The 19,478-nt window shown below is 38.8% G+C and overlaps 1 protein-coding gene across 5 annotated transcripts in view; it reads left to right on the forward strand.

Moving 5' to 3' along the window:
- Positions 1 to 312: 312 nt before the first annotated feature.
- LOC133559197 (arginyl-tRNA--protein transferase 1-like) overlaps positions 313 to 19,478 on the forward strand; it is a 99,985-nt gene continuing 80,819 nt past the window's right edge. For all 5 annotated transcript variants that reach the window (XM_061910719.1, XM_061910714.1, XM_061910715.1 and 2 more), the window contains exons 1-5: positions 313 to 459; positions 9,585 to 9,648; positions 9,756 to 9,818; positions 9,909 to 10,015; positions 10,092 to 10,313. In XM_061910719.1, coding sequence (XP_061766703.1) covers positions 360 to 459; positions 9,585 to 9,648; positions 9,756 to 9,818; positions 9,909 to 10,015; positions 10,092 to 10,313 — 556 coding nt within the window. In that variant the 5' untranslated portion in view covers positions 313 to 359. The remainder of the gene's footprint in view (positions 460 to 9,584; positions 9,649 to 9,755; positions 9,819 to 9,908; positions 10,016 to 10,091; positions 10,314 to 19,478) is intronic.

Here is a 19,478-nt window from a genome sequence, read left to right on the forward strand (position 1 = left end):
CATTAATACTATAAAAAAAAAATTGTAACTGTCCCTTTGTAAAATATCCACTGCAGAAGATGTTAGTTCTCAGGGGGATTATGTAACATGTAAACATCCTTATTTTGCGTGTTAATGACGTCACGATTATTTTGACTTTAAGCAACAATTTTAAGTAAAAAATACCACAAGTGAGTATTTTCCTAGGTCAAAAGTGTGCTACACAAACTTCACAAATGTATTTACAAATTTAGACATGTTTGTCCATACCACATGATTCAATAAATTATTTTTTGTTTTGTTTTTTTGCACTGTTCCACTTCCGGCCGGGTGGCTCTCCTCAACACGCACTTGACTGTTGTCCTGTCCTTTTACCAAACATGGCAGCAAACAGTTCTTACTCTATTGTCGAATATTTCGGAGGGGATGACGGTTATCGATGCGGTTACTGTAAAAACGAGAAGGGAAACTTTTCTCACGGTAAGTGTCTATTGACAGCGTCGCAAAAGCTAGTCGCTGTGAACCATGATGGTTTGTTAACATGCTAATATGCTAACCAGCTAACTCTCCCTGTCAGCCTGTACAGTGCTGGAGGTGCTAATTCGTGTTAAATGTGCGCATAATCATGTCTCAGCTTATTCTATTGGCATTTAACTCATCCCTCCAAGTTTCTGACAAGGACATCTTATTACAAAAGAGATTGTAGCGCGTCCATTAATTTGAGTTAGTGTTACCTCGTTTGTGAAAGTGAGTGTGAATGTTGTCTATCTGTGTTGGCCCTGTGATGAGGTGGCGACTTGTCCAGGGTGTACTTCGCCTTCTGCCCGATTATAGCTGAGATAGGCACCAGCGCCCCCGCAACCCCAAAGGGAATACGCGGTAGAAAATGGATGGATGGATGGATGGGTTACATATGTGTTAGTAAGTTTTGCTTGTTTTCTCATGACTACCACTGCTCCATTAGAACAGTGGTTCTCAACCTTTTTTTCCAGTGATGTACCCCCTGTGAACATTTATTTTTATTCAAGTACCCCCTAATCCAGGGGTCGGGAACCTTTTTGGCTGAGAGAGCCATGAAAGCCAAATATTTTAAAATGTATTTCCTTGAGAGCCCTATAATATTTTTAACACTGAATGCAACTGTCAGGTTCAAACACTGATGGTATCTATTAAACAGAACAAGAAGCAAGGAATTAAACAGAGACTGGATTTAATTTAACTCAATGAGGAGAAATGCGTAGACCTGTACCCTTGTACAGCGTCGTCCCACGCTCTGACGAGAGAATTCTACGCCTCCTCTTTTATTTCGACTTTCCCTAATTACAACAACTAAATGCGTGCATTTCTTATTGTTTTTAATAACATTGTTATTCTGAAAGTAACCAATGATAAATAAAATACATTTGACCATTAATGCGACTTCTTGAACAGGTGGGATAGAAACAGATGGATGGATTAAAATGCATGAGAATGTTTTATATTTTTAACGTTATTTTTACCACTGTGATTACCAGCAAAATTATTAATTACTTATCGTGTTAAGCAACGTTAGCTAAGATTTATCTGAGAGCCAGATGCGGTCATCAAAAGAGCCACATCTGGCTCGAGAGCCATAAGTTCCCTACTCCTGCCCTAATCAGTGCGAATAATTTTTGGTTGAAAAAAAAAACAGATAAATAAGTAAAATACAGCACTATGTCATCAGTTTCTAATGTATTTAATTGTATAACAGTGCAAAAGATTGCTCATTTGTAGTGGTCTTTCTGGAACTATTTAGAAAAAAATATATAAAAATAACAAAAAAAATAAACAAGTGATTCAATTTTAAATAAATATTTCTACACATAGAAGTAATCATCAAATTTAAAGGCCTACTGAAACCCACTACTACCCAATAGTTTATATAAATATAATAATAATAATGGATTAGATTTAAATTGCGCTTTTTTATTGTTAGATACTCAAAGCGCTCACAGTGAAGTGGGAACCCATCATTCATTCACACCTGGTGGTGGTAAGCCACATCAGTAGCCACAGCTGCCCTGGGGTAGACTGACTGAAGCGTGGCTGCCAGTTTGCGCCTATGGCCCTTCCGACCACCACCAATCATTCATTCATCATTCATTCACCAGTGTGAGCGGCACCGGGGGCAAGGGTGAAGTGTCCTGCCCAAGGACACAACGGCAGCGATTTGGATGTCAATAGGTGGGAAGCGAACCTGCAACCCTTAGGTTTCTGGCACGGCCGCTCTACCCACTACGCCATGCCGCCCCAAATATATATATATATATATATATATATATATATATATATATATATATATATATATATATATATATATATATATATATATATATATATATATATATATATGTGTATATATGTATATATATATATATATCAATGATGAAATATTAACATTGCAACACATGCCAATACAGCCTTTTTAGTTTACTAAATTTCAATTTTAAATTTCCCGGGAGTTTTTTCTTGAAAACGTCGCGTAATGATGACGTGTACGCTTGACGTCACGGGCTGTTAGGAAATATGAGCACTGTGCACACACACAGCTAAAAGTCGTCTGCTTTAACCGCATAATTACACAGTATTTTGGAGATCTGTGTTGCTGAATCCTTTGCAATTTGTTCAATTAATATTGGAGAAGGCAAAGTAAAAAGATGGAGTTGGGAAGCTTTATCCTTTAGCCACACAAACACACGGTGATTCCTTGTTTAAAATTCCCGGAGGTGAAACTTTACTATAGATCACAGCGCGGTCAAGCGACTATGGATCCCAACCGAATGTCAACCAGCAGGTTTCGTTGAGAAAATTGTGGTAAAAAGTCGCTTCTTACCGGAGATCAGCTGAGCTTGTGCCGCCCATAAAGCTGCCGTCGACTTCCCTAGGACACTGCTCGTCAACACACCCGTGGACACACACCTCCGACTATCAGGTACTGTTAAACTCACTAAAACAGTAGCAACACAATAGAAAGATAAGGGATTTCCCAGAATTAACCTAGTAAATGTGTCTAAAAACATCTGAATCCGTCCCAATGTAATCGCGTTTTTTTTTCAAAAACTTTTTTTTTTTACTTTTTTTTTTTTCTAGTCCGTCGCTATCAATATCTCCAAACACAAATCTTTCATCCTCGCTCAAATTAATGGGGAAATTGTTCTTTTCTCGGTCTGAATCGCTGTTTTTGTTGGAGGCTCCAATTAAAAACAATGTTTTTAATTACTTAACATAAACCCTTTAGTAAATATATTGTTATTAAATGTGTAGTGTATACATCCTCTTTTTGTCGACATTAATAACATTAATGTTGAGGAGCCATCAACATGTGACGTCATCATCTGCGACTTCCGGTAGGGGCAGGGCTTTTTTGTTAGCAAGCAAAAGTTGCGAACTTTATCGTGGATGTTCTCTACTAAATCCTTTCAGCATAAATATGGCAATATCGCGAAATGATCAAGTTTGACACATAGAATGGACCTGCTATCCCCGTTTAAATAAGAAAATCTCATTTCAGTAGGCCTTTAATTGCCCTCTTTGTGGATTGTAAAAGAGGTCCATCTGGATTAATGAATTTATCGTATTTCCTTGAATTGCTGCAGGGCATATAGTATGCGCCTGCCTTGAATTACTGCCGGGTCAAACTCGCTTCCCAAAATAATTAGCGCATGCTTAGTATTACCGCCTGGTTAAACTTGTGACGGTGTTGTAAGCATTTCACCAATCTCGCGCACTTTGCAAATTATTCGTCATTTCCATTGTGCGCAAACAATTTGCATATCGCAAGACGAGATTTAAGACAAGATTTTGTGGATGGTTTAGACAGTAACCCTACATTATTATATTTTATAAATAGTAAACCAAGTTGTGGTAGTAGTTTAGTCAGTAGTTTAGTCGTGGATGTACACTGTAAAGTGGTTAAGGTTAGGGTTTGGGTTTGGGTTGGACTGATTTGAGGGCAATACTCAGTTATATTGCCCCGACTACAAATGAATGGATTTACATAAGTATTTAATAAATTATTTTGACACCAAAAACATGTATTTGCGCCCATTGATTTGCAAAATGTGCACCACACATTATTCAAATGTGTAGCTGGGAGCAATTTGCAAAAAGATTGGGCATTATACAAATTTGCAAAATGCTGTTGCGCATTTTGCAAATAGTTCACGTTGGTATTGTGCCTACAACAATGGCACGAGTGACACTTCCCCTGTCATCATTTTCAAAATGGAGGAGGCTGATTTCAATACCGGTAATTTGAAATCGCATAAAGGGAAGAAGATTAAGAGCTATTCAGTAGGATTTAAGGTCCAAGCTTACATCACACTCAAATTTTTACTGCATACCTTTCATAAGTCGGAATGAGAAGAGGTTTTAAAATAATTAGCGCAATCTTACCTTTACCGCATGTCTTTGGTAAGCGAAGGAGTGAGAAGAGGTTTTAAATTAATTAGCGCCCCGGCGGCAATTCAAAGAAATTCAGTAATTCTAAACACCAGTATTTATGGAACATGTCCACAAAAAAATCTAGCTGTCAACACTGAATATCGCATTGTTGCATTTCTTTTCACAGTTTATGAACTTACATTCATATTTTGTTGAAGTATTATTCAATAAATATATTTATAAAGGATTTTGGAATCGTTGCTATTTTTAGAATTTTTTTTAAGAATCTCACGTACCCCTTGGCATACCTTCAAGTACCCCTAGGGGTACGCGTACCCCCATTTAAGAACCACTGGATTAGAAGATAGATTACTGCCGTATAGGTAACTAGCGTCCAGCCATGGCAAAGTACCTTTTGCAGGACAGTGCAGACTATGAAAACAAGGCTTTGCCCGCCCATGCGGCACTTGTCAAACTGGTTGCCACTGCTGTGTAATGGAGAAGATTAAATAATTTAATCCATGTAATGCTTTAAAAAGGCAAATGGATGGCACAAAAAGCCAAAAGGTTTGTTTAAAGTTAAAGTACCAATGATTGTCACACACACACTAGATGTGGCGAAATTATTCTCTGCATTTGACCCATCACCCTTGATCACCCCCTGGGAGGTGAGGCGAGCAGTGGGCAGCAGCAGTGCCACGCCCGGGAATCATTTTTGATGATTTAACCCCCGATTCGAACCCTTAATGCTGAGTGCCAAGCAGGAAGGTAATGGATCCCATTTTTATAGTCTTTGGTATGACTCGGCCGGGGTTTGAACTCACAAAACAAGCTACCAATCTCAGGGCGGACACTATAACTCAGTGTTTTTCAATCTTTTTTGAGCCAAAGTACATTTTTTGCGTTGAAAAAATCCAGAGGCACACCACCAGCAGACATCATTAAAAAACGAAACTCCGTCGACAGTAAAAAGTCGTCATCTCAAAGTAGGTGTACTGTCACCACCTGTCACATCACCCCCTGACTTATTTGGAGTTTATTGTTCCAATTTTAGTGTCTTTTTCTCTTTTTTTTTGGTATTTTACTGTAGCAGTTTAATGTCTTCCTTTGAGCTATATTTCCCGCATCTACTTTGTTTTAGCAATCAAGAAGATTTTAGTTGTGATTATCCTTCTTTGTGAGGACATTGTTGATTGTCATGTTATGTTCGAATGTACTTTGTGGACGCCGTCTTTGCTTCACAGTAAGTCTTTGCTGTCGTCCAACATTCTGTTTTTGTTTAGTTTGTAGCCAGTTCAGTTTTAGTTTTAGTTTTGTTCTGCATAGCTTTCCCTAAGCTTCAATTACTTTTCTTAGGGGCACTCACGGTTTGTTTATTTTTGGTTTAAGCATTAGACTCAATTTTACCTGTACACTGCCTCCCGCTGTTTCCGACATCTACAAAGCAATTAGCACCGGCTGCCACTTACTGATATGGAAGAGTATTACACGGTTACTCTGCCAAACACTAGACAGCACCGACATTCAACAACAACACATCATTTGCAGACTATAATTACTGGTTTCCCCAAAATATTTTTAACCCAAATAGGTGAAATTAGATAATTTCCCACGGCACACCAGACTGTATCTCACGGCACGCTAGTGTGCCGCTGCACAGCGGTTGAAAAACACTGCTCTAACCCAGGGGTGCTCACACTTTTTCTGCAGGCGAGCTACTTTTCAATTGATCAAGTCGAGGAGATCTACCTCATTCATATTTATAATTTATATTTATTTATTTATGAAAGAGACATTTTTGTTAACAAGTTAATGGTGTTTAATGATTATAAAAGCATGTTTTAACACATATAGATTCCTTTCTTTCATGAAGACAAGAATATAAGTTGGTGTATTACCTGATTCTGATGACTTCCATTGATCGGAATCAGACAGTGGTGCTGATAACGTCCGCATTTTCAAATGGGGGAGAAAAAAAGTCCTCCTTTCTGTCCAATACCACATGAAAGTGGTATTGGCATTTGGCAATTTGGCATCTCATTTGTCCAGCTTGCATACCGGTACTCGTTTTTAAACACTTTGTTATGAGAGTAGCATATGTGTGTGTGGCCCTTTAATGTGTGGCAGCAGATAAGTGACGTCAGTGAGTGTGTGGGCAAGAGAGGAGAGGAAGCGGTCGCTGAGGGCGGGGCATAAATACATTGGCATCAAACTCTGTAGCTTGCTAGCTTGTGCACGCCGGCTTTCTGAGACTCTTTTTTTGTTAGCACAGGCAGGATGTAGCAGGTCTTTTATGGTGAAGACAGGAACTGTGCAGTCGGTCTTTAGAGTTTTGACAGCATGTACGGTCCAAGAGTCTGTTGAAATATAAAGTGTCTGTCCTGTCAGTGATTTTTTTCTTAGCGCTCGCAGCAGCCAGCGTCCTCTCACAAGATCCTCGGGTGCCGAGAATGTCAAACAACTGACGAAAGTGAAGTCTTGGTGAAGATTGATGATTGCTCATTTTTATGTGTATTTTTTTAATGCCTGGCTTGCGATCGACTGATACACCCTCTGCGATCAACCGGTAGCTCGCGATCGATGTAATGCCCACTCCTGCTCTAACCACGAGGCCACTGAGTAGGTTTCCATTGTGGTCCGTTAAATATTCATGACATTTGTTACGTTTAATGATAAAAGATATATAACCCAGTGTTTCCCCCAGAAAATGTGTTAGTTAGGTTGGTGACTCTCCAGGAGGACGGGACCGAGGAAGGGGGTGGGTGGGTGTGAGGATCGGTGTATCTCGGCCTGTCGCCATCACGTCTCCACCTCGTCGCTGCCACCACAGCCTAGGGGGGGAAATACACTACAGACTGTGGTGACGTAGGCCGGCTTCGTCGCATGAAGAAGCCTACAACTTTTGGTTGTGTTTTCCACTCCATTTGCTGAAAGGCAGTATACCACATATATCTCGATATTTTTCCGTAAAGTAAAAACCAAACAGTCCTAGTTACCAGAGATACTAAAATAATGACTTACAAAAGTCAAATTAATGACTTACTGTAAGTAAGCGTTTGCAATAAGCGTTTGGAAAAAAAGAGTTAAAAGTGGGGCCACATGCTGACATATGCTCAACTCCATCCATCCATCCATCCATCCATCCATTCATCCATTTCCTACCGCTTCTCCCTTTTGGGGTCTCTGCTTAATTTATCACAGCATTTGGGAAGCCTGTAGTTGATTTTTATTTTGTAAATGTTATATTTTTATCAACATGTGATGTGGCTGGGGAGAGGGAAGTCTGGGCTTCCTTGCTTAGGCTGCTGCCCCCGTGACCCGACCTCGGATAAGCGGAAGAAGATGGATGTATGGTGATAGTAGGAACCCTGCCATTCAAAACTTGGCTGCTACATTACTAATGATTAATGTAACTATAGCTGAAAAAATTGTAAAATAGCAATAAGAGAGGCTATTCATCCCTGAACACCATGGATTTCATGCAGGCTTTATGATGCAGTTACATTATTATATCAACTATCAGAGACAGAAACTCTTCTAACATAATGTTGTTTTTTGCTGCTTCAACACTGCTCAATCAACACAGAAAAAAATAAAGTGAAATGACTTACTTTTTGACTGTAAGTCAATATTGCTTGTCTTTCTCTCAGACAGACAGGGCTTTGCTGTCCGTAACACACACACGCACGTACGCACGCACACACACACACGCACGCCCACCCACACACCTACTGCACAGTGAGCTAACATTATGCTAATAGCTAATTAGCCTTCACCTCAAGGACTGGGAGCGTGCTGAGCTGCCGCTTGTTTCTAGAACTTCAACGGGCTCATAGGGACGTTACTAGTAGTTGACTGGGAGGTGTTTATTATCATTTGGGGAGAGTCCGCTGCCTTAACCTCTAAAAACACCTTTTTGCTTGCTCCACATTACATGCGCTCTGAATAAGTACTGCTGATTGGTTGTTACATGCACTCTGAATACGCACTACTGATTGGCTCTTACCGCTCTGCATGTAACCAATCAGATGGTTCTGTGACATACTGACAGAGGCAGACGCAGAACTAACCAGAGCAGCTTTTTAAGACTTTTTTTTTTTTTTGTTAAGACTTTAGTTTAGGCCGTATCTCTTCGTTGTTAAGGCGGCCGCCTTAACAACAAAGCACTGCGGGAAACCCTCTAACCTGTGAGGTTACATTTTCTTTTAAATTTAAATTTAACATCAGCATAGCCATTAAAGACATAATATTTGTAATCTGTGCCAATATTAAATACTGTTAAAATCAACTTTGATTGATATTACAGAGATGGTCAGTTAAAACAAGTCATAAGGATCCGCAAATCCTAATGTGATGTCATAGGTCAACCAGAAAAGTAATTCAGTCATTCGCACTAAAATTAAAAAAGCGTATGTCAGTGTACTGATGGCACATGGCAGATAACCAATAGCCGCATTTGAGAGTGCTTATAGACACTTGGACTTTACACGTAGGAGTGGAAATCCAAAAAAACAAACTATTTGAGAAATCAGACTAATTTAGTGCATAGTAGTGAGTGACTGTTTCAGTAATCATTCTCCACTGTGCTTCTTTCTTATCGTGGTACCTTGTTTAAGTAAATCCACCACAGTAAGCTGCTTTTTAGCTGGAGTTTGTTTGTTGTTGCGGCCTTGTTTGCCTCGTAAAGAGTTGCATTTTCCGCACTCGGCTGAAATACTGTGTTTTCAGATGCTGTAATAAGTTTTTCGTGACGCTGACTTTTTTAAAAAAACTTTGAAAGGTGCTGACATTTGTTCTTGGCCTAGTCCTGCAAAACCAAACTACTAGTAACACTTTTCTTTTCTTTGGAACAAACTTTGCATTGTAGTTAGCATTAGCTATGTATTACTAGATGTGTGAGTCTCTGCTAAGGAAAGAAGGAGGAGGATGGATAAGATGAGAAAAAACATCTATTTTCAAGGCTTACGTGACACACTCCCTCACTTGACAGTACATTTAATGACAAACCAAAAAAAGTGGATTAAGAGGTGATGAACAATAACACCACCGCCTTGGCGGGAAGGTGAATGTTGCAGCTCATTAATAAATAAGTGAGATAGAAATGTATTTTTTGTCATTTATAAAATAAGATCGCATTGAATCAATAATTCCATAGTTTTTCGACTACTATAACTTGTTAGTAATACTATTCTATTCCTCAGGTATGTGGTCTCATGCCATGACAGTTCAAGACTATCAAGACCTCATAGACAGAGGATGGAGAAGGTACCAAGTGTTTTTGTCTGCTTTTGACCCACCGAACAATTAGTTTAATTATTTCAGCCCAATTGCATATTTTTACTGTAAACTAAATTAGTTTTTTCATGTCTTAGAAGTGGAAAATATGTTTACAAGCCTATATTGAACAAGACCTGCTGTCCTCAGTATACTATCAGGTAGGATTTTCGAACATGAATGACAAACGTTTTCACTGGTATTTTCTGGAAGCATTTTAACTGCAGCTTTCCCTTGTGCTCCCCATCAAGATGTGATCCTGTGAAATTCCAGCCTTCCAAATCCCATAAGAAAATACTGAAAAAGATGAATAAATTTCTTTCTAAAGGAGAATTACCAAAAGGACCCGGTGAACCTGGTGAGTATTATAATTAAATATACAGGAATATGTTTTCGTTTTCAAATGTTCATACTCCTTATTTTTTACTTTGTAGGGGAACCAATGGACTCAGTGTGTGAAGAATCAGGTGCACGAGAACCGAGTATAAAAATGCCAAAGTCTGCTATTACAGACATTCCAAAGGAAGCACTGGAGTGCCCGGCTATCACAGTAGTTAAGAGGAATGAAGCAGACACCACACCTACTGGGTCAGAACTATCCAGAGGAGATCCAGGCTCTGTCTCAGATAGAAAAACAACTCCAGCTCCTAAACCTGGTAAGAACTCTGGCAAATCATAGCATGATGTGTGGAAATTAGTGCTGTCAAATGGTTATTCAACTTTTGAATTGGATTAATCATATTTTGGTATTTGGATTAATCATATTTAATCACAGTTGGTTACTTGCTTGCGTAATTAAAATTCGCCTAAGAAAAGATCCCAATATTTGTACACAAATGTTATTGTCAAAATGTACTCCGGGAACGTTTTTAAAGGTTTTACTTGAATGCATGTCATTTATTTGCACAAAAGCTTGGAAACTGTTTTTTCTAAAGTTCTTTCAGGCTGTATTTTGGAGTCGGAGTCACCTCACTCATTTTAGCACTGCCTTCTATATTTATCCGATCACTGATCGTATGGCGGTTAAGGTAAAAAAGCTTGTACGGTAAATTGCATTTTTAGTCTAAGTGTGCACATGATTGAGGTGATAATTTTTTCGTCATTAATCACATGAGTTAACTCGTTAGTTTTGACAGCCCTAGTCGAAAATACATTGTGTGACCTAAATTAGTTTTTTTAATTATTGTCAGGCTTCAGTGTGTTGATGCCCTAACTTTATTAATCACATAGGCTTTTCACCTGAAAGGGACATATCATGGTACCCTTAAAGTACTGTAATTTCTTTCAACCAAAAATACAATCATATCACAAAATGTGTACTTGTACAGCATGCCAGCGGGGCACAGTGTTAAAGGGGACCTGCAGTCTTTTTGGAATATTGCCTATCATTCATAATCCTTGTGTAAGACAAGAACACATCTTATAATGCTTTTTAAATTTTCAGAATCAGAATAAAGTATGTCAGTTTAATTTTGTGTGATTTTAAATAAACACTAGCAAAAGGTGGCTGACAATGCAGATCATTTCGTATATTCCGCCTATGAAGTGCTCTAAAAAATAATCTGAAAACCTCTGTTTTAATGTACACCACATGCTGTAAATATTGATGTAATGTAGTAACAGGTACATTCATGATAACATTTAATACTTATGTATTTTGGTCATTTTAAGCATTACAGCGGCACATTGATTTCACAGACGCTTCACAACGTTTGCTATTTCCTTCATTAACTACTACTTACAATGGTGGACTTAATGAGAGCCGGCAACGATGACTACTTTGGGAAATATGATAATCCACAACCTTATGTTTTTGAGCCTGAATATAAGTAGGATAAGTTACAAGTTTTAAAGCTGGGGAATAAGCATATTTCGCTCTAATGAAACACTAAGCATCATGTAGCACAAATGCTAAGGGGCTAAGGAAGAAATACAATCTAACAATATAATACTACAAAATAATCAGTAATTGTACAATCTCTGCTCTCACTGAGATGGACTGATTGGATGTTTGTATCTTTCAGCACAGATGATGATTGAGATGATGAATTAATCGCAATCCTTACTTGTAAGGTAAAAACAAAGTGGGTGCAAACTAATCGCTAACAATGTTGCTAATACTTTGTTAATATGCAGGTCATGACATGTAAATGACATGACATGACATGTAAATGTCATGTAAATTGTTTTTTGGTTTTTGGATGCTTTTAGAGGGCTTTATTGTTGTTAGCCGTCTAGTGATAGTTTTATATTACCAATTACAATGCATAAAAAAGAGAAAAACACCAGTTATTACCTTACAAAGGGATTGTGATTCTCAAGATATAAAACTGGTTAGGCTTTCCTTAAACTTTAAAGACTGTTCTCAGCCTATCACATTCAAAGGGAAGTGATAACAAACTTGAAACTCCCATTAGGCACAGGAAATAGTACTTCCAGTTGTTTGTATTTTAGCCATCAATCACTTTCACTACATTCATTCATACCTAACAATGAAGTAAGACTAAGTTCAGCCCACACAAATTATAGCGCAAACATACACTGTAAATAGCTGCCTCTAGGTAATTTAATCTTGCTGACACGTTTGGAGACATAAACATAGCATGAATATGTTCCAGTCTATGTCACCGCTATACTTTTAACAGACACCCTCAGTTAAATGTCTTTCAGTTAACTTTGTTACAGGAGTGTTTACATTAGTTTAACTTGAACGTGTGCACGGCTGCACATCTTCATGATGGTATATATAGATAAATATAGATATACAAAGTGCTCCCGAAATGTAAATGGTCAAAACAAGAGCTTCTAGGATGGTCAATCGCAGAAATGTCTTTGCAAGAAAACAAAGTGCAGAAGATGACCAAGTAAACTGTAATCTTGATTAGGCTCATACTTTAAGAGGATTGAAAACGTTACTCTCTATTACAAAACCCAAAACCAGTGAAATTGGCACGTTGTGTAAATCGTAAATAAAAACAAAATGCAATGATTTGCAATTGTTTTTTAACCTATATTCAATTGAGTAGACTGCAAAGACCAGATACTGAACGTTTGAGCTGGTAAACTTGATTTTTTGCAAATACTAGCTCATTTGGAATTTGGAATTTGATGCCTGCAATATGTTTCTAAAAAGCTGGCACAAGTGGCATTAAAGACTGAGAAAGCTGAGGAATGCTCATCAAACACGTATTTGTAACATCCCACAGGTGAACAGGCTCATTGGAAACAGGTGGGTGTCATGATTGGGTATAAAAGCAGCTTCCATGAAATGCTCAGTCATTCACAAACAAGGATGGGGCGAGGGTCACCACTTTGTGAACAAATGCTTGAGCAAATTGTTGAACAGTTTAAGAACAACATTTGTCAACGACCTATTGCAAGGAATTTAGAGATTTCACCATCTATGCTCCGTGATATCAAAAGGTTAAGAGAATCTGCAGAAATCACTGCACATAAGCGGCAGTGCCCAAAAGCAACATTGAATGCCTGTGACTTTCAATCCCTCAGGCGGTATTGCATCAAAAATCGACATCAGTGTGTGAAGGATATCACCACATAGGCTCAGGAACACTTCAGAAAACCACTTTAAGTAACTACAGTTTGTCGCTACATCTGTAAGTGCAAATTAAAGCTTAGCTATGCAAAGTGTAAGCCATTTATCAACAATACCCAGAAACGCCATGTCCGAGCTCATCTAAGATGGACTGATACAAAGTGGAAAATGGTTCTGTGGCCTGATGAGTCCACATTTCAAATTGTTTTTGGAAACTGTCGACATTGTGTCCTAAAGACTAAAGAGGAAAAGAACCACCCGGACTGTTTTAGGCGCAAAGTTCAAAAGCCAGCATTTGTGATGGTATGGGGGTGCTGTGTTGGATCCGCTTTGGACTGGACTCTCGCGACTGTGTTGGATCCATTGTGGATTGAACTTTCACAGTATCATGTTAGACCCGCTCGACATCCATTGCTTTCCTCCTCTCTAAGGTTCTCATAGTCATTATTGTCACCGACGTCCCACTGAGTCATTATTGTCACCGATGTCCCACTGGGTGTGAGTTTTCCTTGCCCTTATGTGGGCCTACCGAGGATGTCGTGGTGGTTTGTGCAGCCCTTTGAGACACTAGTGATTTAGGGCTATATAAGTAAACATTGATTGATTGATTGATTAATGCCCAAGACATGGGTAACTTACACATCTGTGAAGGCACCATTAATGCTGAAAGGTACATACAGCTTTTGAAGCAACATATGTTACCATCCAAGCAACGTTTTTCTCATGGACGCCCCTGCTTATTTCAGCAAGACAATGCTAAGCCGCATTCTGCATGTGTTACAGCAGTGTGGTTTTGTAGTAAAAGAGTACTGGCCTGCCTGTCGTTCAGACCTGTCTCTCATTGAAAATGTGTGGCGCATTCTGAAGCGTAAAATTTGACAACGGAGACCCCAGACTGTTGAGCAACTTAAGCTGTACATCAAGCAAGAATGGGAAAGAATTCCACCTGAAAAGTTTTAAAAATTCAGTTCCCAAACGTTTCTTGAGTGTTTTTAAAAGGAAAAGCCGTGTAACACAGTGGTAAAAATGCCCCTGTGACAACTTTTTTTGCAATGTGTTGCTGCCATTAAATTCTAAGTTAATGATCATTTGCAAAAAAAATAGTTTTTCAGTTCGAACATCAAATATCTTGTCTTTGCAGTATATTCAATTGAATAAAAGTTGAAAAGGATTTGAAAACCATCGTATTCTGTTTTTATTTACGATTTACACAACGTTCCAACTTCATTAGTTTTGGGTTTTGTAGATGACCAAATATGTTTTGGGCAAATTAGACTAATTGGAATTACCTATGTTGATGCTTCTGTACGTGCTGTCTGCCCAATTAGTTCAAGCTTGTACAACTTTCAGTAAATGGAACTCTTTTGGGATCTATTTTCCATGACTCACACTAATGCACCTCCTTCACAAATTAAACGATTTGATAATTTTTTCACACACACCAACATTTTTCGACCGCACTATGCAAGTTTGCTGCATGACAGTTGTTCATTTTATGGCAAACAGTCCCTGCAACTTTAACAGTAAATAGGTCAGTCCAAAAATTTTTAATCAATCTCAATTTTTTGCTTTGGTGGCAGTGCTTCGTTTTTTTTTTGTGATGCCACAAACATTGCTTTTTTTCTTAGTATACAACAGACACATCAGAATAAAATTTAACATCGAGGAAGTATTCACTGCGCTTCACCTTTTCCACATCTTGTCATGTTACAGCCTTATTCCAAAATGGAATACATAGTTTTTGCCCTCAACATACAATATCCCATAATGACAGTCTGATTTTTTTTTTTTGGAGAGCTTTTTGCAAATTAAAAAAACGACAATTAAAAAATCACATGTACATAAGTATCCACAGCCTTTGTTCAATACGTTGTTGATGCACTTTTGGCAACAATTACAGCCTCAAGTCATTACGAATACAATGCCACAAGGTTGGCACACCTATCTTTGGACAGTTTTGCCTATTCCTCTTTCCCCATTCCTCTTTGCAGCACCTCTCAATCTCCATCAGCTTGGATCGGAAACATTGGTGCACAGACATTTTCAGATTTTTCCAGAGATGTACAATCGGATTCAAGTCTTGGCTCAAGCTGGGCCACTCAAGGACATTTACAGAGTTGTCCTGAAGCCATTCCTTTGATATCTTGGTTGTGTGCTTAGGTTTGTTGTCCTGCTGAAAGATATACCGTTAATCCAGTCTGAGTTCAAGAATGCTCTGGAGCAGGTTTTCATTCAGGATGCCTCTGCTGCATTCACCTTTCCCTCTATCCTGACTGGTTTCCCAGTTCCTGTCGCTGAAAAACATCCCCACAGCATGATGCTGCCACCACTATGCTTCACTGTAGGGATGGTATTGTCCTTGTGATGAGTGATGCCTGGTTTCCTCCAAACCAGACGCCTGGCATTCTTGTCAAAGAGTTCAATCTTTTTCTTATCAGACCAGAGAAATTTGTTTCAGACCAAATTTGTTTCTCATCGCCCGAGAGTCTTTCCGGTGCATTTTGGCAAACTCAAGGCGGGCTGCCATGTGCTTTTTTCTAAGGAATGGCTTTTGTCTGGCCAACCAATACAGGCCTGATTGGTGGATTGCAGCAGAGATGCTTGTTTTTCTAGAATGTTTTCCTCTCCACATAGAAATGCTGTAGTCCTGGGTCACCACCATGACTGCCCCCGATCACTCCACTCCGCTCGAGGAAGAGTCCTGGTGGTTCCAAACTTCTTCCATTTACGAATGATAGAGACCCCTGTGCTCCTTGGGACCTTCAAATATCTTTTTCTGTACACTTCCGCAGATTTGTGCCTCGAGACAATACTGTTTTAGAGGTCACTTCAACTTCATGCTTGGTTTGTGCTCTGCCATTCACTGTCAAGGGCGGACCTTATCTTTAGATGGGTATGTCCAAACAACTACATTTACTCCAATTTAGCTGTAAGAACATCACAAGGATGATCAGTTATATGCACGTGATCTCAATTTTGAGCTTCATGGCAAAGGCTGTAAATATTTATGTACATTAGGGCTGCAACTAACGAAAATGTTGTCGCTAGTCATCGACTATCGTTCAAAAAGGATACACATTCACTTGCTATAATTTAGACATTAACTTTTAAATTCATCTGGAGATATTTTTAAGCATGTGCCTACCAACTGCTAACTACACAACACCGGAAATGTGTAACGTGAAAATCCGTCCGACTAGAACTCTATCAATAATAAAAGTTTTGTGTGTGATTTATGTAAACCCACTACAATATCAAAACATAAGATATAAATAAAATTTGTTGAACACCGGCCTCAAACTCAGGTACATGCTGTTCTTCTTGCCTACACGCCACAGTGAATTGCAGGACAGGAAGACTTGAGGGCCGCCGAAACAAGACCTTAACATAATTTTCATCATCTAGCTAGCTGACTTGTTGACTGTGAAGCTCGCCGAGCCACAACGTTGACAGCTTTCTACTTTGCTGCTAATCATATTTGGATGATTACAATCCAATCCCTGTTATTTCCGAACCAGATGTAGTTCTTGAGCATTTATTAGTAGCCAGCGGTAAGGTATATTTTTGAAGTGATGGATTTAAATGGCGACTTGTCCAGGGTGTGCACCGCCTTCCGCCTGATTGTAGCTGAGATCGGCTCCAGTGCCCCCCGGTACCCTGAAGGGAATAAGCGGTAGAAAATGGATGGATGGGATCGATTTAAACAGAGGTCACACCACCGGAAGTATATTACCCAAGGTGGTGCAGCTATGGGATAGAGTTGCCAAAGGAAAAACATTTTCTGAGTTCTTTGCATGCATGTTATAGATATAATTTGACATTACATTTTCAATGATAACAATGTTAAGTAAATTATCTACTAAAAAAACAAACCTTCTGTGGTACATTATATGAGACATGCAAGTGTCAAAAAGACAGCCAAAACAGGTTGGTATATGAGAATAAATCTAAAGGTAATGTATAGTGCAGAAATGCATCAAAATTGCAGGAAATGTAGCCTTGATTTTCCTAATTTTCTTTCGGGGCTTGCGTGGCAGCACTTGGTACCAATTGAAATGTTCCTCTTTGTTTCGTCAGTTTTCCTCTCTTTTTTCCTCCAAATGTGCTACTGCTCACATGCCTAAAGTTACTCCCAAAACATTTTTGCCCCGAGTGTATACATGATCCTTCAGTTTAAACTGCAGTTGCCATGACCGGTATTGATTCCTGCAGATTTGTACACATAATCAAAAAGATATGTGGATCTGGGGATTTCTGATTAATGTGTTTTTCCACACATGTTTTAACTACATTTGTATATTTTGGGCTGTGGTTCTATTGCAAACCACAACATTTTTACTCGACAATCTTACAGTTGGTGCTTTTTAAAATACTATTTCATATTCAGTTCAAGAAAGTGCCTTGTTTATTTTGCAGTTTTGTTAAATTTGTGTACATTTTCCAAAGAGCACATCTTTTTTGATGATCATTTCACTTTTTTGAGGCCCAATCAGAGTTCTTCTGTAAACTTATTTGATACTTGTGTCTAAGTTTGACTGAGTCCCTAAAGTGATGTTAACCAAAAAGTAACAAAAGTTTATAACGTTATGTTAAAATGGTTAATATTGTTTCTCCCCCTTAAATATAGGAAACAAACCTTTTTGTGATTTGTGACACAATAATAATAATAAAATAATCACAGCAATAGTCATACTTTTATTTTGACCACTGTTTTGGAGTTGTGCTTTTGGAGCCAGGGACAGTGTCATAGCTTTATGAAGTGCTAAGTGCTGAGGTGGGAGTATGTGTCTGTCACAGGAAATGATCTGTCAAACGTAATCCCGCATGTGATTGTGTGTGCAGTCCTCAGGAGTACCTGAGGTGGGATGATGGCTGAGGGAGTGTGATTAACACAGTCCAGAATCTAGACCATTATACCTATTGCACCCCAGTGTACTGTCGATTGAGGACAACCACTAAACTGAGTTATAAATCCACATGGCGCATTGCAGCTTTGTGTCACTGAAGTTGTTTAAACTAGAATGATAGCTTTGCTCCAGTAGGATTTTAGTCAATGTTAATAGAAAATATTTTTGATGCAAACACCATTATGTGGTGAATAAGTTAGACTAGATCAGTGGTTTTCAACCTTTTTCCAGTGATGTACCCCCTGTGGACATTTTTTTTATTCAAGTACCCCCTAATCAGAGCAAAGCATTTTTGGTTGAAAAAAAGAGATACATAAGTAAAATACAGCACTATGTCATCAGTTTCTGATTTATTAAATTGTATAACAGTGCACAATATTGGTCATTTGTAGTGGTCTTTCTTGAACTATTTGGAAAAAAGATATAAAAAATAACTAAAAACTTGTTAAAAAATAAACAAGTGATTCAATTATAAATACAGATTTCTACACATAAAAGTAATTATCAACTGAAAGTGCCCTCTTTGGGGATTGTAATAGAGAATTCTAAACATTTCTTCACAAAAAAAAAATCTTTAACATCAATATTTATGGAACATGTCCAAAAAAAATCTAGCTGTCAACACTCAATATTGCATTGTTGCATTTCTTTTCACAGTTTATGAACTACCATTCATATTTTATTGGAGTATTATTCAATAAATATGTTTATAAAGGCTTTTTGAATTGTTGCTATTTTTAGAATATTTTTAAAAAATCTCACATACCCCTTGGCATACCTTCAAGTACCCCCAGGGGTACGCGTACCCCCAGGGGTACGCGTACCCCTATTTGAGAACCACTGGACTAGATGGTCTCGCTGCATTTAAAACCACAGAACAGAAGCGATCTAAATTAAGAAATAGTATCTTGTCAAGAGGGGTTTTCCCTCTCACACGCTGATGGAGGAAAAAGGTAGAAAGTGAGCTTATGGTTGCGCCTGGCAATTTGACAAGCAGGAAATGGCCCTGTTTCCTTAATGCTCCAAACAGGATGTGGGCGTATAAACTGTTGACATGGGATGCCGGGAGAACTGCGGGGCTTGGCAAGAGTCCCAAGAGCTGGTGGGGGCAAAAGGAAGAGCAGAAGGGAGGTGCGGGTTAAGGGAGGGGCTGGGACAACATCACATTGCCACAGAAGTTGTTAAATTTGGTGATGTGATGATGATGATCAAAGCGCATGCTCAGATGGGACAGAACCTTCTCTGTTGCGGGTCCCAAACTCTGGAATGATCTCCCTCTCCATGTGAGACAGGCTCCTTCTTTGGCTTTTTTTGAGACCCTTCTTAAAACCCATTTTTATTCACTGGCTTTTAACCCAGTA

This window comes from Nerophis ophidion, linkage group LG09, assembly GCF_033978795.1.
Source record: "Nerophis ophidion isolate RoL-2023_Sa linkage group LG09, RoL_Noph_v1.0, whole genome shotgun sequence".
NCBI lineage: Eukaryota > Metazoa > Chordata > Actinopteri > Syngnathiformes > Syngnathidae > Nerophis > Nerophis ophidion.